The following is a 14,231-nucleotide window of genomic DNA, read 5'->3' on the forward strand; positions in this document are numbered from 1 at the left end:
AAAGGAAGAAAGAAAGCTGTTCACTTCTTGTTCCTTCATTCTCGCGGTTTTAATACTGAAATGATTTATTCGTTCTTTGTTTCTCGTTAAGTTTCATTTCACGTATATATAGCGTGCGCTACACGTCGCGGCTCGTCGATTGTAAAATCTTAAAACTAGTTACGTCTTACACGGTTTCTACGTTGAGGTATAAAATCGAAGACATATCCTCCTGTCGAGTACGTCAGAAAGTTGAGAAGCTTTCACACTCACATACACTCACGAGACGATCGCATGCGGAGCCGTGCGTCCATAGAAATGTCAAAGGACCATTTTCGGCGGAGCTTTGCCCTTTCCACGAACATATTAAATATTTTAAATTGTTTCTCTCGATTTATACGACAATTTTTGAGTTACTGTATCTATAGGCCACGAATTCTTCCTCTTACTACAGCTTCTTTGTTTTCCAATTTTTGTTTTAAAAATATTGACTCCGTTCTCGTTATGTTTTCCTGATAAATACGTAAACTAAATTTTTTTTGAGATTGTCATATGTGAAAGAAATAGTTGGTTAATCTCAATATTATAGAATTCTACCCTTTGTATATTACGTTCCAAAATAATTTGTTCCTTGAATTAGTTTATATTTAAATAAATGCTGAAAGTGTAACTCTTGCTCGAGTAATAAGATTCAATACCATATGCATAAAATGCACGATGTCATATAAAATACTGTAAGAAAAATTATTTTGAATTTACAATTAAAATGGTTCCGAGCGCAAAGGGTTGCCTTTCGAAAATAGTCCTCCTTTTAATTTACAAAGATCCTTGGTTAATTACAGCTAAAATACTGACGACCCACGTGGAAATTTATTGCACGCGGAATGACCCGTTATCCGTTCAATTATCATTATTTTCTCCGCCAACGCGCCGTGCACATGTTAGCATACCTTTTCCGCGACTGTTAACCGATGACGATTAAAACCTGACGTTGATGAATTATTAGAAAAGAGAAACCAGCCTCGCAAGAGGATCCACGACAGTACTTCAATTACGCGCTTTCCACTGTCAAAGAGTTTCCCTTTTTCCATCAGATGCCTCCTAGTTTGCGGGCACAAAGAAAAAGTTGGCGGACACGCGATCCCTAAAACCGAGGTGCACCGCGCCGTTAAATGCAATCGAGGTCGACCCCACTATCGAGAAATTTACCGCCTAATTAATAATACAGCATGCGCCATTTGCGATACAATAAATATTCAGAACACATTCCGACGATTAATCCTTAAACTTTTAGTTGCTAGTGTCTATAAAAAATTCTACAACTATTCTCAGCATTCGTTCATCATGCTCATCGTTTTTTTTACAAGAAGTTACTTATCCTAATCTAATCCAGAAGGTACAAATTATTACTCGTTCTCGAGTCCACATTCAAATCGAGACTAGTCCACGCATACTTCAGCATTCCGTTTCCCTATTTTATAAACATTGTTATTGTCGTTTGCGTGGTCTAAAATGCGTCCAATATTTCTTGTGATAAAACCTCACTGTTCCTTTGCTTTACTCGAATGTCTAAATACCACTGACATTTATATCATTATGACTTGTATAAAAATTTCAGAGGAGCAGACATTTTCTCCGACAAATAAGTTTGATTTTGGAAAAGATCATTTCGCGTCATTCGTTCGTTTCCTTCGCAATTCCTTCTGCCAGCGAACGTTTATCTGTCCTATTTAAGAGCTCCATCTAGCATGAAGCAACAACCATTCTCGAATCAAACTGAAGTCCAGAATATTATTCAATCTGCCACACGAATTGCGAAACTGGTCCATGGACGCTGGCCTCGTTCCAACGGACCCAACTGTTCAGAACACTCCATCGTCCATGGTCAACGAAGAGTATCGAAGATACGAGGTATCCTGGTCGGTTTCGATCGTAGGTTGTCATCGTTCGTTCAGATTCGGATTGTATATCGGCCTGCTGTTGAGGTAGTTGGTCCCAGAGTTGTGAGTGGTCCGCACCTGCATGTACTTCGGCCGTTTGTTCCTGGTGCTCCAGTGAAGGTACGTGTACCAGCCGGCCACCATGGCGCCCAGCGCGTTGCAGGTGCACGAGAATATCAGCAGGATGGTCAAGATGCTCTCCACCTCCGGACAATTCAAGTCCATGTACCTGACCGCCGCCGTCTCGGTGGAGTTCGTTCCGTCTTCGCGAGGCCTGCACACGCAGGTGGCGTTCAATACGCGCGCAGGGCTGCACTCCAACCCCATTAGCCGCGCCAGGTGCAACGCCGAGAAAACGCAGGCGATGGAGCAAGTCGCTGTTGCCAGGGTCGCGAGAAACACGCTAATTAGCTGCACAAAGAAAACGAAACTATTAGTGTTGCTGTTTTAGGTAGGTCGTGGAGTGCGTGGTAAAATGGCAACGAGAGTGACTGTGAAACAATTGATTCCAGGGAAACTATAGCGCCTTTTTGCTGAAAGAAGATGAAAATTCAAAAGAGAGTTACAAAATTGTCTATCTTCATGACACGGAATCTACAATGATTTTTCAAGAGCTAACAAATAAATCAAAATTACAGTTATAAAATTGTCTATCTTAATGCCACGGAATGTACATTGATCTTTCAAGAGCCAACAAATAAATCAAAATTATAGTCATAAAATTGTCCATCTTCATGCCACAGAATCTACAATGACCTTTTAAGAGCCAGCAGATAAACTAAAATTACAGATATTTTTAAGAGTATAGACGGTGAAGAAACTGTAAATATGTACACATTAGTGCTAATAATATATAATTAAAATTAAGTTTTTATTAAAAAGCAGTTTATTTTTAACAAGTTCTCGGAACGCAACTCCCCTTTTCGTAGTGGCCTTGGGTCTCATATAACACGGTTTCACGTAACACGGTATTTTCTAGGAACCTCTCTACCGTGTCGCAGAAGGGTTACCTGTACTCGAAAGGAGCTTAGAAAATGTTACACTATGTTATTCGAAGCACGTTAACATTTTCTCTTGGTTTTCATGCAGAGTATGCCTAAGATACTTGAAAATTATCGAACATATTTAGGGCATAGCCGATTAAGATGGTCAAAACTGCCCTTAGAGGTTTTTCAATGAGTCATACACCGTTCGATAGCTGACCAATAAAAACTCATCTGTGCAAAATTTTAACCCTGTAACTTGTCCGTGAGGGTAGTTACAGGGTAAATTAGATTTCGCGATTTTCCGGCATTTTTCCATCTTTAGCGACTTTCTAAAATTTTGAAAAAAATATGGCTTATTTCGGACATCAAGCCGGATGTTACAGAATTTTTGCAGATTTTTCAGTTGCAAGCTGTGACTATCAAAAATGAAAAACCCCCAAAAAATCGGAAAATTGAAGATTTCTCGAAAACTAAAATCGGTAAAACTTTTACATTAATTCCCTGACAAGGTACTATCACGGCTCGTGTACTCAATTTTTCTCAGATTTTTTGCACGCCTGTAACATTGGCAAAAAAAAATGAAAACCCAATGTGTCGATGTTTTTTGCTGTCAGAATGAAGCTACTACTTTTCTAGTTTACCGCGAGTGTGGATTAACTAATTTTAAACGTTATCACATCGAAGATTGCACAGATGAGTTTTTATTGGTCAGCTATCGAACGGTGCATGACTCATTGAAAAACCTCTAAGGACAGTTTTGACCATCTTAATCGGCTATGCCCTTTTTAGTGTTATGTTGTATGTTCAATTTAGTTACCTTGGTCGTCGAGAGGCAAAATCCTGGACTCATGCCCGGATACTCCTTTTTGAAACAGCATAACAAGCAGATTCCGAAGCTTCCTGAGAGCAGCAGCTGTTAAAAAAGAGTGGGGGTGAGCGACGATCTCTGTTTACAGATTTTCTAGGAAATGGGATACGGCGATGCAATACTGACCGGCATTCCGCTCCAATAAGGATTATCAGCGACAGGTAAATGAGGCGCCCATAGGAGCAGCCACAGCGAAAGTGCTGTGATCGCGATGCCGACGATCGTCTGTAAGGCTGCCAGGCATCGTCCTAGTCGCCAGTGGTACACCAGCGGTGGCAAAAATTTTTGTGGTTCTGAAAAAGAAATATTACGAAATATTAAATCTACGTGGAGCTATTAAGAAATACTGAAGATATTAAATATTATATAATAATCAAAAAATATTTAATTATTAAGTTTATAACAAACTAAGAAATATCAACGCTTTCTCTACCAAAGCGTATGAATTAAATTTTCTCATGAATTTAAGATCTTTTGATCGTATAAATAATACCAGATGAAATTGTTAGATAACGATACTGGCATCGTCTTCTTGGTACACGAAAGAAATAATTTTAGTGACACTAATTTATTTGTTAAGAAATTCTTAATTATAAGATATATTTACTAGAAATAAAGAAAAATTAAATAATTACATTTACAAGAAATTAAGAAATATTTAATTAGACAATTTACAAGAAATTAAAAAATATTTACTTATACAATTTACAAGAAATTAAAAAATATTTAATTATTACATTTTCTAGAAATTAAGAAATATTTAATTATTCCATTTACAAGAAATTGAGAATTATTTAATTATTCAATTTACAAGAAAGAAAGTCTCATTTCCGATGTAACTGTCTAGTGTACTCCGTTTCTTTGACAGTGTTTCTAATCATAAAGTGAAACGTTCTAGGAAAGAGAGATAGAGGAAATAATTGCGCCGTCAGTTTTCTGAAATTCATTGGAAAGATAACGAGAGAAATTATACGCGAGCTCTTTGAATCGCGTGGCAGTATCATAATACGATCTACGCTGATCCTAATTCGTGTTAGGGACTTCGTTACGCGGAATAACCAGCCTAACGGCCGCGTTAAATTCCCTCGATTACTAATTTACAACATGAATAGACAGACTAATGACAAAAGATTAAACGAACCTCAAAGTGGCATTATTTTAATCAATGAAACCAGTTACCGATGTTATACCCACCTAATTCCTAGTTTTGCGTCTGAATAGTCTCAGAAACAGATCTACGAATTCTTAGCTAAATTAACCATTTTTATATTTAACGTTTTGTAGAATTCCCGTTCGTAAAGTATGCAAACAACTTGTACAAAAGTTGTTTAAACAGTGTAGTTATTCAATGGATTCTATGCGTATAAAATTGAATGATATTTCATGTATCTCGTATGTGACATAAACTAACATGATATAATATTTAACCCTTAGGCATGACGCGTCATTATAGTGGCTTTCGCGGATGTTTCGTGTTTTACTCAATTGTATATTAGTTATTAAACTAAACGATTAAAATTGAAGTGTATAAGTACAATACACTGAATATAGCTAGTATTATATACCAGTATAATGTATATTAAGAGAAATCGTAATTTAGTTATGAAAAATTTCATTCGCGCAAAATCCAGCCGTGCCTGAAAGGTTAATTAGCTTTTCTACTTTCGGGATTGGTAGATTTTTTTCATTATAGAACAATGTAACAGTGAACAGAAAAGAATTTATTCTAGTATCCGAACGAAAAGACGAAATCGCATGTGCGCGTTGTGAATCGATTTCGTCCCGCCAACGACGACGTCGCGCTGGAAATCCTTCGTAACGCATGTGATCGCCATAAATCGGCGAGATCGTTGTATCTATTAACCGTCCGTATCGGATCGGTATCGGCGACGCCATAAATTATTATACACGGCGAAGGATCCGTGTTCTGACAAGCCCGCGACAATCCTACATTGACATTTTCCTCGAGAGCCGGCCGCGCTTCTTTTTCTGCCGCGTCGTCGTCGTCGTCGTCGTCGTCGTCGTCGCGCGCGATGCTATCTCCTCTGTGTGTTTCTCGCGGTTTACGACACACATTTTCCCATAGGCGAACCGACGATTAACGGGTCGATACGCGACGGATTCCGAGAAACGAATGTAGGGCCGAAAGAAAGGAGAGTTCCCGAACGAAACACGGCCTCGCTGTCCCTCCTTACATGGCATCCGAACCGGACGATCGAACGTCGTGCCGTCCTTGCCATATCGAACTGTCAGGAAACTCGCCCACTAGGGTCGTTTACACAAGATTTGCAACAGTTGTTAACTCGCCACCGGCCGGGAAAACGGAAAAATTGCGACGTCGACGGCCGCCCACCTGGGATCGTGATAGCGGCGCGTGGATCGACCTTGACCAGAGCACGATAAGCCTTTCGAATAGTATCGGATCGAATCGAATCAGTGTTGACACTGCGATGCTATTGTTTCTCGGAACTGGTTTACGGATTTATTCGTGGCGAAAATTAATAGATGAAAGAAACTATGGAAGTAAACGTATAAAGTTATTGAACTCCTTGCACTATGATTTCTTTCACGCTGCGTTAATTAGCATTTATTCGTTCTTAATACTTTCTTTAATAGGACTACACAATTCCTATTTCTTGTATTGTCTTTATTTACTTTCGTTTTTGTACTTTAGTTAATTATTATAGAACTTATCAAAGAATTCTAGAGTCTCTGTTGTTTTACAGAAATAGTTGCAGTTCGTAATAATTTCTAAAGCATTTTTAAAAAGAAACACTGTGAGCTGCGCACAAAAGATACAAACAATAATGATAATATTATGAATTGTATTGTATTATATTATATTATATTATATATGTCTACATATATAATTTATATTACATTATGTAGTAACGTTATGTCTTATTGTCCTGATCAAGTCGCCGTAATGTGCTACTGCCCTGAAGTGGACAAAATAGCTGAAATTGTGCATCCAAAATACCTTACGAAATAGTTGAAGATAGGGGTTGTCAGAGAATCGTTATGTCGACGGACAGTCGACAGTTGTAAGCGAGCTGTCGAACAATCAACCTGTGCCAACACGATAGTATAATTGTATTCTGGTAACTTGAAGTAGAATTGTAAATAGCGTTGGAAATCAAATGCTGCGGCGCATAGCGCGTGTGTGCAGCGAAGTTCGCAACAGTATAATATATACTGTAGTGTGAGTGGTAAAACAGCAAAAAGGCAAAGATTTCTATTAACACGTTCCGTGTCAAGCTGTATTTAGTCGACTCTTCATTCTGGTCAATCACCGTTTTAAAAATCAATATATTATGTGTATTTATTAATTATTGTCAATATAACTATGAAACAGACTTATGGTTCCATTCCTTTGGTGGAAATTATTTCTTCGATTCTAACTTGTCATAAAATATCTTTTCAACGCTACACATAGACATTTAAGCGTGTACCGCCAGTGGTACACGTGGCACGGAAAGTGTTAATAAATATGACTTCTGACTGCTCGCACCACATACCAAAATCCGATTGATGCTCTTTTTGGAAGAAGTTTTAACGTCCGCCACTTCAATTATCAACTTTAATTGTCATTCAAACAGCTTACAATATTATATTATATTAGCATATATGCACAGTATTATTAGTACTTTCCATACTAAATTTTCTCGTCAAGCGATTCGCAGCTTGACAGAAAAGATTCTGGCGCAGCCAGAAATGAATTCCAAGAAGGACTCTGGGAAAGGTCGTCCACTAGGGGAAATAATCTTCCGGAATAATTCCCTGTGGCTCAAGATTGCAGCGTACAGGCTGCTAGAGATCCGTCCCTCTGAGAGGAATAATGATCACGATGATCTTTCGACGTGGAGAGTAACGAAACCTCGTAAAACTCTCGCCCCGTCGGCCCCTGGATATAATGACCGCGCGAAACTGACAAGCAGATGCGAAAATTATGATTTCAATGAGACTTTACGGGATCCCGGAGCGTACACCTAGCCGAACGGAAAACTATTTTTCTCCGTTCGAAGCCCGGTGCCCGAAGGGGCGCAATCACTTCTTACCAGACGCTGCGAACCTTTCATTGTGAGAGAACACAAAGGGATTGGACGAGCGGTGACTTCGATGCTGGCATAAGCAGGCATCTATCGACCCTCCTGGTCAAGTTTGCTATTTCAGTTAGGGTTAGACGGATTTTGCTTTCACTTAGTTCAAACTGTGCCGTATGATTTTATAATGTAATATTTTATATTCGAAGATTTAATTGTTCGCGTAAATTTCGTTTAATTATTGTGTAACTGAGAAATTGGTGATTTTTTAATTTGACGCAGATATATTAATTTTCAATGCTTGCATTTTGTTATAGATGTATTTTCGAGTATAAGGAAATGTCCTATTAATGAAAACTTTTATTTCTTTACAATTGAGGAAATGATTGCAATTGTGGAGTAAAATCTTAGTGACATTATACATTTATTGTTGTGAGAAGCGACTTTTTAGTAAAATTAATGTTAAGTAAGATTAAATATTAAAATTTTCTACTAAAGAAATTTCATTATGTTGCCATTTATATAAAAATGTCATATAGTATATCTAATTATAATATAATATATGATTTAAAAGTTCAATCAGATCTGTAAAATTATCAAAAACTTTACTGCAAAAGCATGGATTAAATCAAAATTGTTCCTATAAATATAATACAAACACATATATTATTATTAAATATTGTATACAATTTTACACGTTTCATTAATATTTCTTTATATTACATTTAGAATATTGCAAACGATTGTCAAATAGATTTGCACCAGTTACGTCCACAGTTTGAAAATTGTCAAAAACGTTTTGTTTCGTACAATTTCAAATATATTACAATAAAAATCAATGTAATTTTCGCCAATTTAACCCTTCGCACTCGAAACCATTTTAACTGTAAATCTGAAATAATTTTCCTGGTTTATAGTGTTTCCATTTTATGTAACAAAATGCACTTTTCTGCATATGAAATTGATACTTGTGACTTGCACTATCAGTTTCCTACTTAACAATCACCATAGGACGTGATAGAGCGATTTTAGTGGTGCCCAGAGTCGCCATTAAAAATATTTAATAACTTAGTTCACTTAAAACATATATTTCTTCCTGTCCATCAAGTTCGACCACACCAAATTAAATACAAATGAATAGAAATAAAAAAAGACACTGCAAATCGAGATGCCAGCAGAGAGAAATAGGGGACGAAGGCGCGATTTCTCAGGTCCAGTGCCGTATTTGCCACGCGTTCCCAGCAATTTGCAATCGTAATGCAGTTATTGTTACGCCTGTGCGGATAGAATTTCAAATTTCAATAGTCCCATTGTATAGGCGAGCACGCCGGGTCCAAGTTTGGAGGTCGAGGGCTTGCAGATTGCACTCGGCGGGGTGCGCACAGCGCTCCCTTTTCAAGGGAATTCTTTCACTTTCGCCGGATATTACGCGACCGGGGCCGCATATTAATGGCGGGGGATCGTCGACCGGCGAAGCGCGAAGGAAATATGAAGTTTACCGCGCGGCCACGGAACCTCGTCGCATTCTCGTTCGCAGTGCTGCAATCGATACGAGTCTCGTTTGAGCGAGGATAGCATACCGAACGAGGTCTAACTGTACCGAGAGTCTACGGGAGAATAGGGATGGTTGAAGAATTGATCTCTTCGGGGCTTCTCGTCTGGTCTAATGATATGGATCTAAGAACGGGTTCGACTTTGCGACCCTCCGCAGCTCGCTCCTGCTTTTCACTCTTGATAGCTGACTTTTCTCTCGCGGTCGAATGCCTCGAAAATACGCTGTTGCTTATAGAGCAATGATTATATATAAGTTAAGTAAATATAGTAATAATAAGTTAAATAAATATAATAATAATAATTTAAGTAAATACAATAATAATAAGTTAAATAGATATAATGATAACAAGTTAAATAAATATAATAATAATAAGTTAAATAAATTTTAATGCCATGGTTCTTCTTTATAAATTCACGTTAGTGGATGGAATCAACCCTTGTAATTTGAATATTTAAAGCAACTGATAGCCTATATTTTAAGAAATAAAGACAGTAAATTTAATACATCTATTGATATTACTTAATTAAGCTCATGTTTTGTTAGTGAATAATTCTATAAATTTATTTCACAGATTTTTAGGAAAATGTTTTTATGATTTCTAAAATGATTAAGAACGAATTATGTATACTTTATGAAATAATCTAAAAATGTTTATTAAATAAATATCAAGATATAAATTATCATGTTATAGCATCGAGATTTTAGATAACATCGTTTTTAAATATTGTTCAATTGGTTAACGATATCGCAACTCCTACGCTGATTTCCCTCGTTGTGTCGATTCATACGATTTTGTTCTCATTTATTCATAGCGTGAAATAGATTTTCGAAGTAGAATTTTTTAGTTCCCCCGATATGAATAAATTCATCGATACTCGATGACCTCGAAGGAAAAGATAGTTCTCCACAATGGCATTTGAGTGGCATATGAGTGTCACAAAAGGGTCGCCTATATCAGATATGCAAAGTATTCTCTCTGCCTCGTCAAATATTTAACCGCATTACGTGGGCATCGTGAAGCATGGATAAGCAATTTATAAGACTTCTTTCTAGCATACTGGCACCGAAATAGTTTTTTCCTCCACGTGTTAAATCTTGATTTCCTGGTATAGTCGCTCATCGGATTCTATTTCGAGACAAATCGACAGGCTACGCGTGGAAAAAAATACGTCGCGATGGCTGACATTGATGAAACTTTTCATTATGAGAAAATACAGAGCGTGATATCGAGATTGCAGATCACGATCTCTGAAACAACAAATCTATAATTATATCGAACTTCGTTGCGAAGCTAAAAGATTTAATCCACCATTTGCAATTTAAAATCTGTATAAATATATTCTAGGAAAAGAAAGATAAGAAACTATGTTAATAATTCTCGAACCTTGGGTTTCGAGTGACCCGGTCTCCGTCACGCTATGATTTCAGTGTACGAACCGAGACTATGTTATAAATATAGTCCTGGGAAAATATATGTGGGCGCTTTTTAAACTATTTTGAGAGTGAAAAAGAGGATTTGATCTTCTTTTGAGATATTAAAGTTGCTAGACAATACGTGAAAGAATGTTTGTAAAAAATATCAATTTGGTGGGATAACAACAAGGAAATTCAATTTTTTTAGTAACTCATATGCATGCAGAAAATCTCGTTTTAGAAAATATACGTTTATTCTCATTTTGATTGTGTGCATACCCTATCGCAAACACGTTATGCGTTTTACATTTAATTTTTCATACGCTAATTTTATCTTAAGCTTCGATATAACTTTGACTTTTGCTACGAGAAAAGTGGAATTTTTGAAAAATTTCACGCAAACGTCTGTTTGATCATGATTTCGCGATCTCGGTTTCGAAATCCAGTCATTGAATCCGTCTTGAGTGAAGGGTGAACGTACAGTGCCGACATCCGAGGCGGCAAAAGGATTTTCAAGAGATCGGAAGTATAGTGGGCGACAGCAATTCTCTACAATGCGGTTGCACAATTACCGTGTCTCTTCTTACGCAAGTCGCACGGTCCGTCATTAGTCTTGTATCGAGGCCAGCAGATAATAAAAACGTACCACCCAGCGCATTTCCACATTTGGGTTACATGGATCACCAGTGTTTACAACGAGTGCACGGTCGTAATCGATTTTACGGATTCCATACGAAATTCCATTGCTTCAACTTTGATTCCCATGGCTTTTGCTATATTTTTATATCAAGCGATAATATCAAATATCATTAGTTTAGTTATTATAATTTATACATTTGCGGTCAACTCTAGATAATGTATTTAAACTTGGCGGACATAAGTTGAAAATAAATGTCTAGTATCTTGACTTTTAATTGTGTATTGACATGAGAAACTTTTGAAAAAAATGTTTACTTTTTATATGTTTTATGGCTTTATATTATATTCCTATTCAACGATTGCCATTTGTATTTACGTTGTAGTCATGTTATAAATCATATAAAAATCATGCAGAACGAAATTATTCAGATATATTACAAACTAATCATTATTGTACTCGCCTGTACAACATACAAGCTAAATACTTAAAAAATTAATACTGAAAACAATTGTTTTATCTTGGAAATAACATCTGGTCCAGTTCCCATAAAATTGGCCATAATTTGCATCGAGTTCAGCATTTATCTTACCTCTATTTTCCTCGCATGAAAGCTTAGATTTAAATAACACTTTATAAATAAAAAATTAAATGCAATTTTACGAATGAAAAATACGAGATAAACATTTTCAGATCTATAAAATTATACGACCACTGAATTTTGGAAATGCAAATATTTCCAAACGATTCACCAGAATATATGACATTAAATCGAAACGTAATTTTAGAATATGTAATTCTAGACTTTGAAGAAATTTTGAAATGGCAGAGATCATTGCGCACGGTGTCAAAAAATTTCGTAACCGATCGGACAGCTTCGCGTGTGTTTCCTGCTGTGAATAGCAGAATTTGAACAAGTACTCCCGGTGTTTCGTGTTTCAAGGCGAAACGAGAAACTCTTTTGCGAGACCGGCATGACGATGTAGAATAACAGTGCAACCGTACTCCTTTTGAAAGCGAACACGACTCCCGGTGTAATAACTAGTTACATAAAGTGAACTTGGCTAATTGTGATCGTGCAAGGTTCGTAACATTGGGAGAAATTTCTTTTACGATCCAGGGTATTTCTATATGTGGCCGCGTTGCGACATCGAGCACCATAAACTAAGTAGATTCATTTTCTACGTTACTTTTATTCAAACGTAATATTTTCACATTATATAAGAGTATGTCCAATTTTATTACGAGTCGTCATAATTAATTTTATGCTACTTTTACAGTTAATTTTTATTACCAATTTTTAATTAGTGACCGTGGAAATGGTGGTAGAAAAAACGTATTCTTTAGTTTCAGGTTAATAGTTTTGGAGTAACAAGATTTATATTACTTTATTATAATGATCAAAGCTAATACTAATAATAATAAGCTTTATACTAATAAATTATAAAAATGATAAAAACTTAATAAGACTATTAAGTTTTATAATAATAGTTGAAGACTAATCTCGGTGGTTGAAATCTCTCCTTAATGAAACTTAATTTCATTAATAGAGATGCAATAAAAATTGAAAGGAGAAAATGCTCACACTATATATTTCCGGCTTACCACTTCCGCTGCGCGGAGAGAACCATGTGTAACCACTTTAAGCCGAGAACGGTGGCCAGCGGACCAAGAAGCGTGCAGATCCTGCGGCTACCTGGCTGCCGTGAGACGATTTTAATCGCGCACGCAGTGAATTTCTGCTAATAAATAAACTGCAGATCTCTGTGTATCTAAGGCATTCGCTAATTTCTGGAATACCAGGAAAAATGTTTGCGTATAATTACCGAAACGATCTCTAATAATTAGACTGCTGATATTTATGACTTTGTAGCGTTAGAAAAAGGGAACTAAAATAAAAAGTTTGTATTTTCTATTTCTCTAAAATTTGTAAAGCTGTCAATGAATATTTTTTACAATTTGAGAAGGATACCTTCGTTTTATTGCATTTCAAGGAACTTTTTAATCGACAAGATAAGTTTCTTTCTGTTTATGCTTACGCGAAATGGTGTATCAAGAATTCTCTGCTATGAAACGATGAAGCCAATCAACTAACTTATTATTTCTTGTTGAAGCTAGACAAGCCAGTCTCTCCAGTTCACCATTACGCTAACGAGTGACCATTGACGACATTGCAATTCCGGATTACTGTAGAACAACCGTGCATTTGCCATGACTCAGACTGTATCGGTACACCTATCGCACGTTAACTTGACGTTAGTCATTGTGTAAGTAGCAAGTTGGTAAAAACATTTTCGTTTGACTCATCGGAACGCGGACAGCGTAAAATTATCACTTTAAATACACTTTTTCACTACGAGATACTATTTTTGTCTTGAATAAAGAATTCTTGCCTTATTCAGTGAACCAAATACTAGCAATTTCTTAGAAAATTATAGGTAAGGATGATCAGTATAGCGACAATTCGATCTACTATTTAATACTATTTAATATAAATAATTAAGATTTTCTTCTGTCAAGCTTCTTGAAATTGTCAAATGAGCTGATTTCTTGAGATTTAATTTAGCCTTTAGGTGAATCCAAGTTTTTGAACGATAGTGTACAGTGTATAGTAGGTGCGAATACCTTTGTCCGAACAGTGAGCCATTGCCACATCTTTTATCGGTTCAACGAGGTTTAATGGGAACCGTCGATTTCTCATTTATTGAATCTGATATCACTGTTTTACTGAGAAACAACGCCTACGTTACGAAATGTTGTGTTTTAAAACGACAATGAGCTGCGAATACCACGTTTTTCTAATTTGCATT

The 14,231-nt window shown here is 36.6% G+C and overlaps 1 protein-coding gene across 1 annotated transcript; it reads right to left on the minus strand.

Annotated features, from left to right (window-relative positions):
• Positions 1 to 24: 24 nt before the first annotated feature.
• On the minus strand, positions 25 to 13,113 carry LOC144472137 (uncharacterized). Its single transcript, XM_078184906.1, has 4 exons — positions 13,027 to 13,113; positions 3,900 to 4,066; positions 3,723 to 3,818; positions 25 to 2,330 (listed from the first exon to the last, which is right to left on the minus strand). The coding sequence occupies exons 2-4, from the start codon at positions 3,903 to 3,905 to the stop codon at positions 1,920 to 1,922; spliced, it is 513 nt and encodes a 170-aa protein (XP_078041032.1). The 5' UTR covers positions 3,906 to 4,066; positions 13,027 to 13,113; the 3' UTR covers positions 25 to 1,919.
• Positions 13,114 to 14,231: the final 1,118 nt, after the last annotated feature.

The sequence above is a fragment of the Augochlora pura genome, chromosome 7, assembly GCF_028453695.1.
Source record: "Augochlora pura isolate Apur16 chromosome 7, APUR_v2.2.1, whole genome shotgun sequence".
Lineage (NCBI taxonomy): Eukaryota > Metazoa > Arthropoda > Insecta > Hymenoptera > Halictidae > Augochlora > Augochlora pura.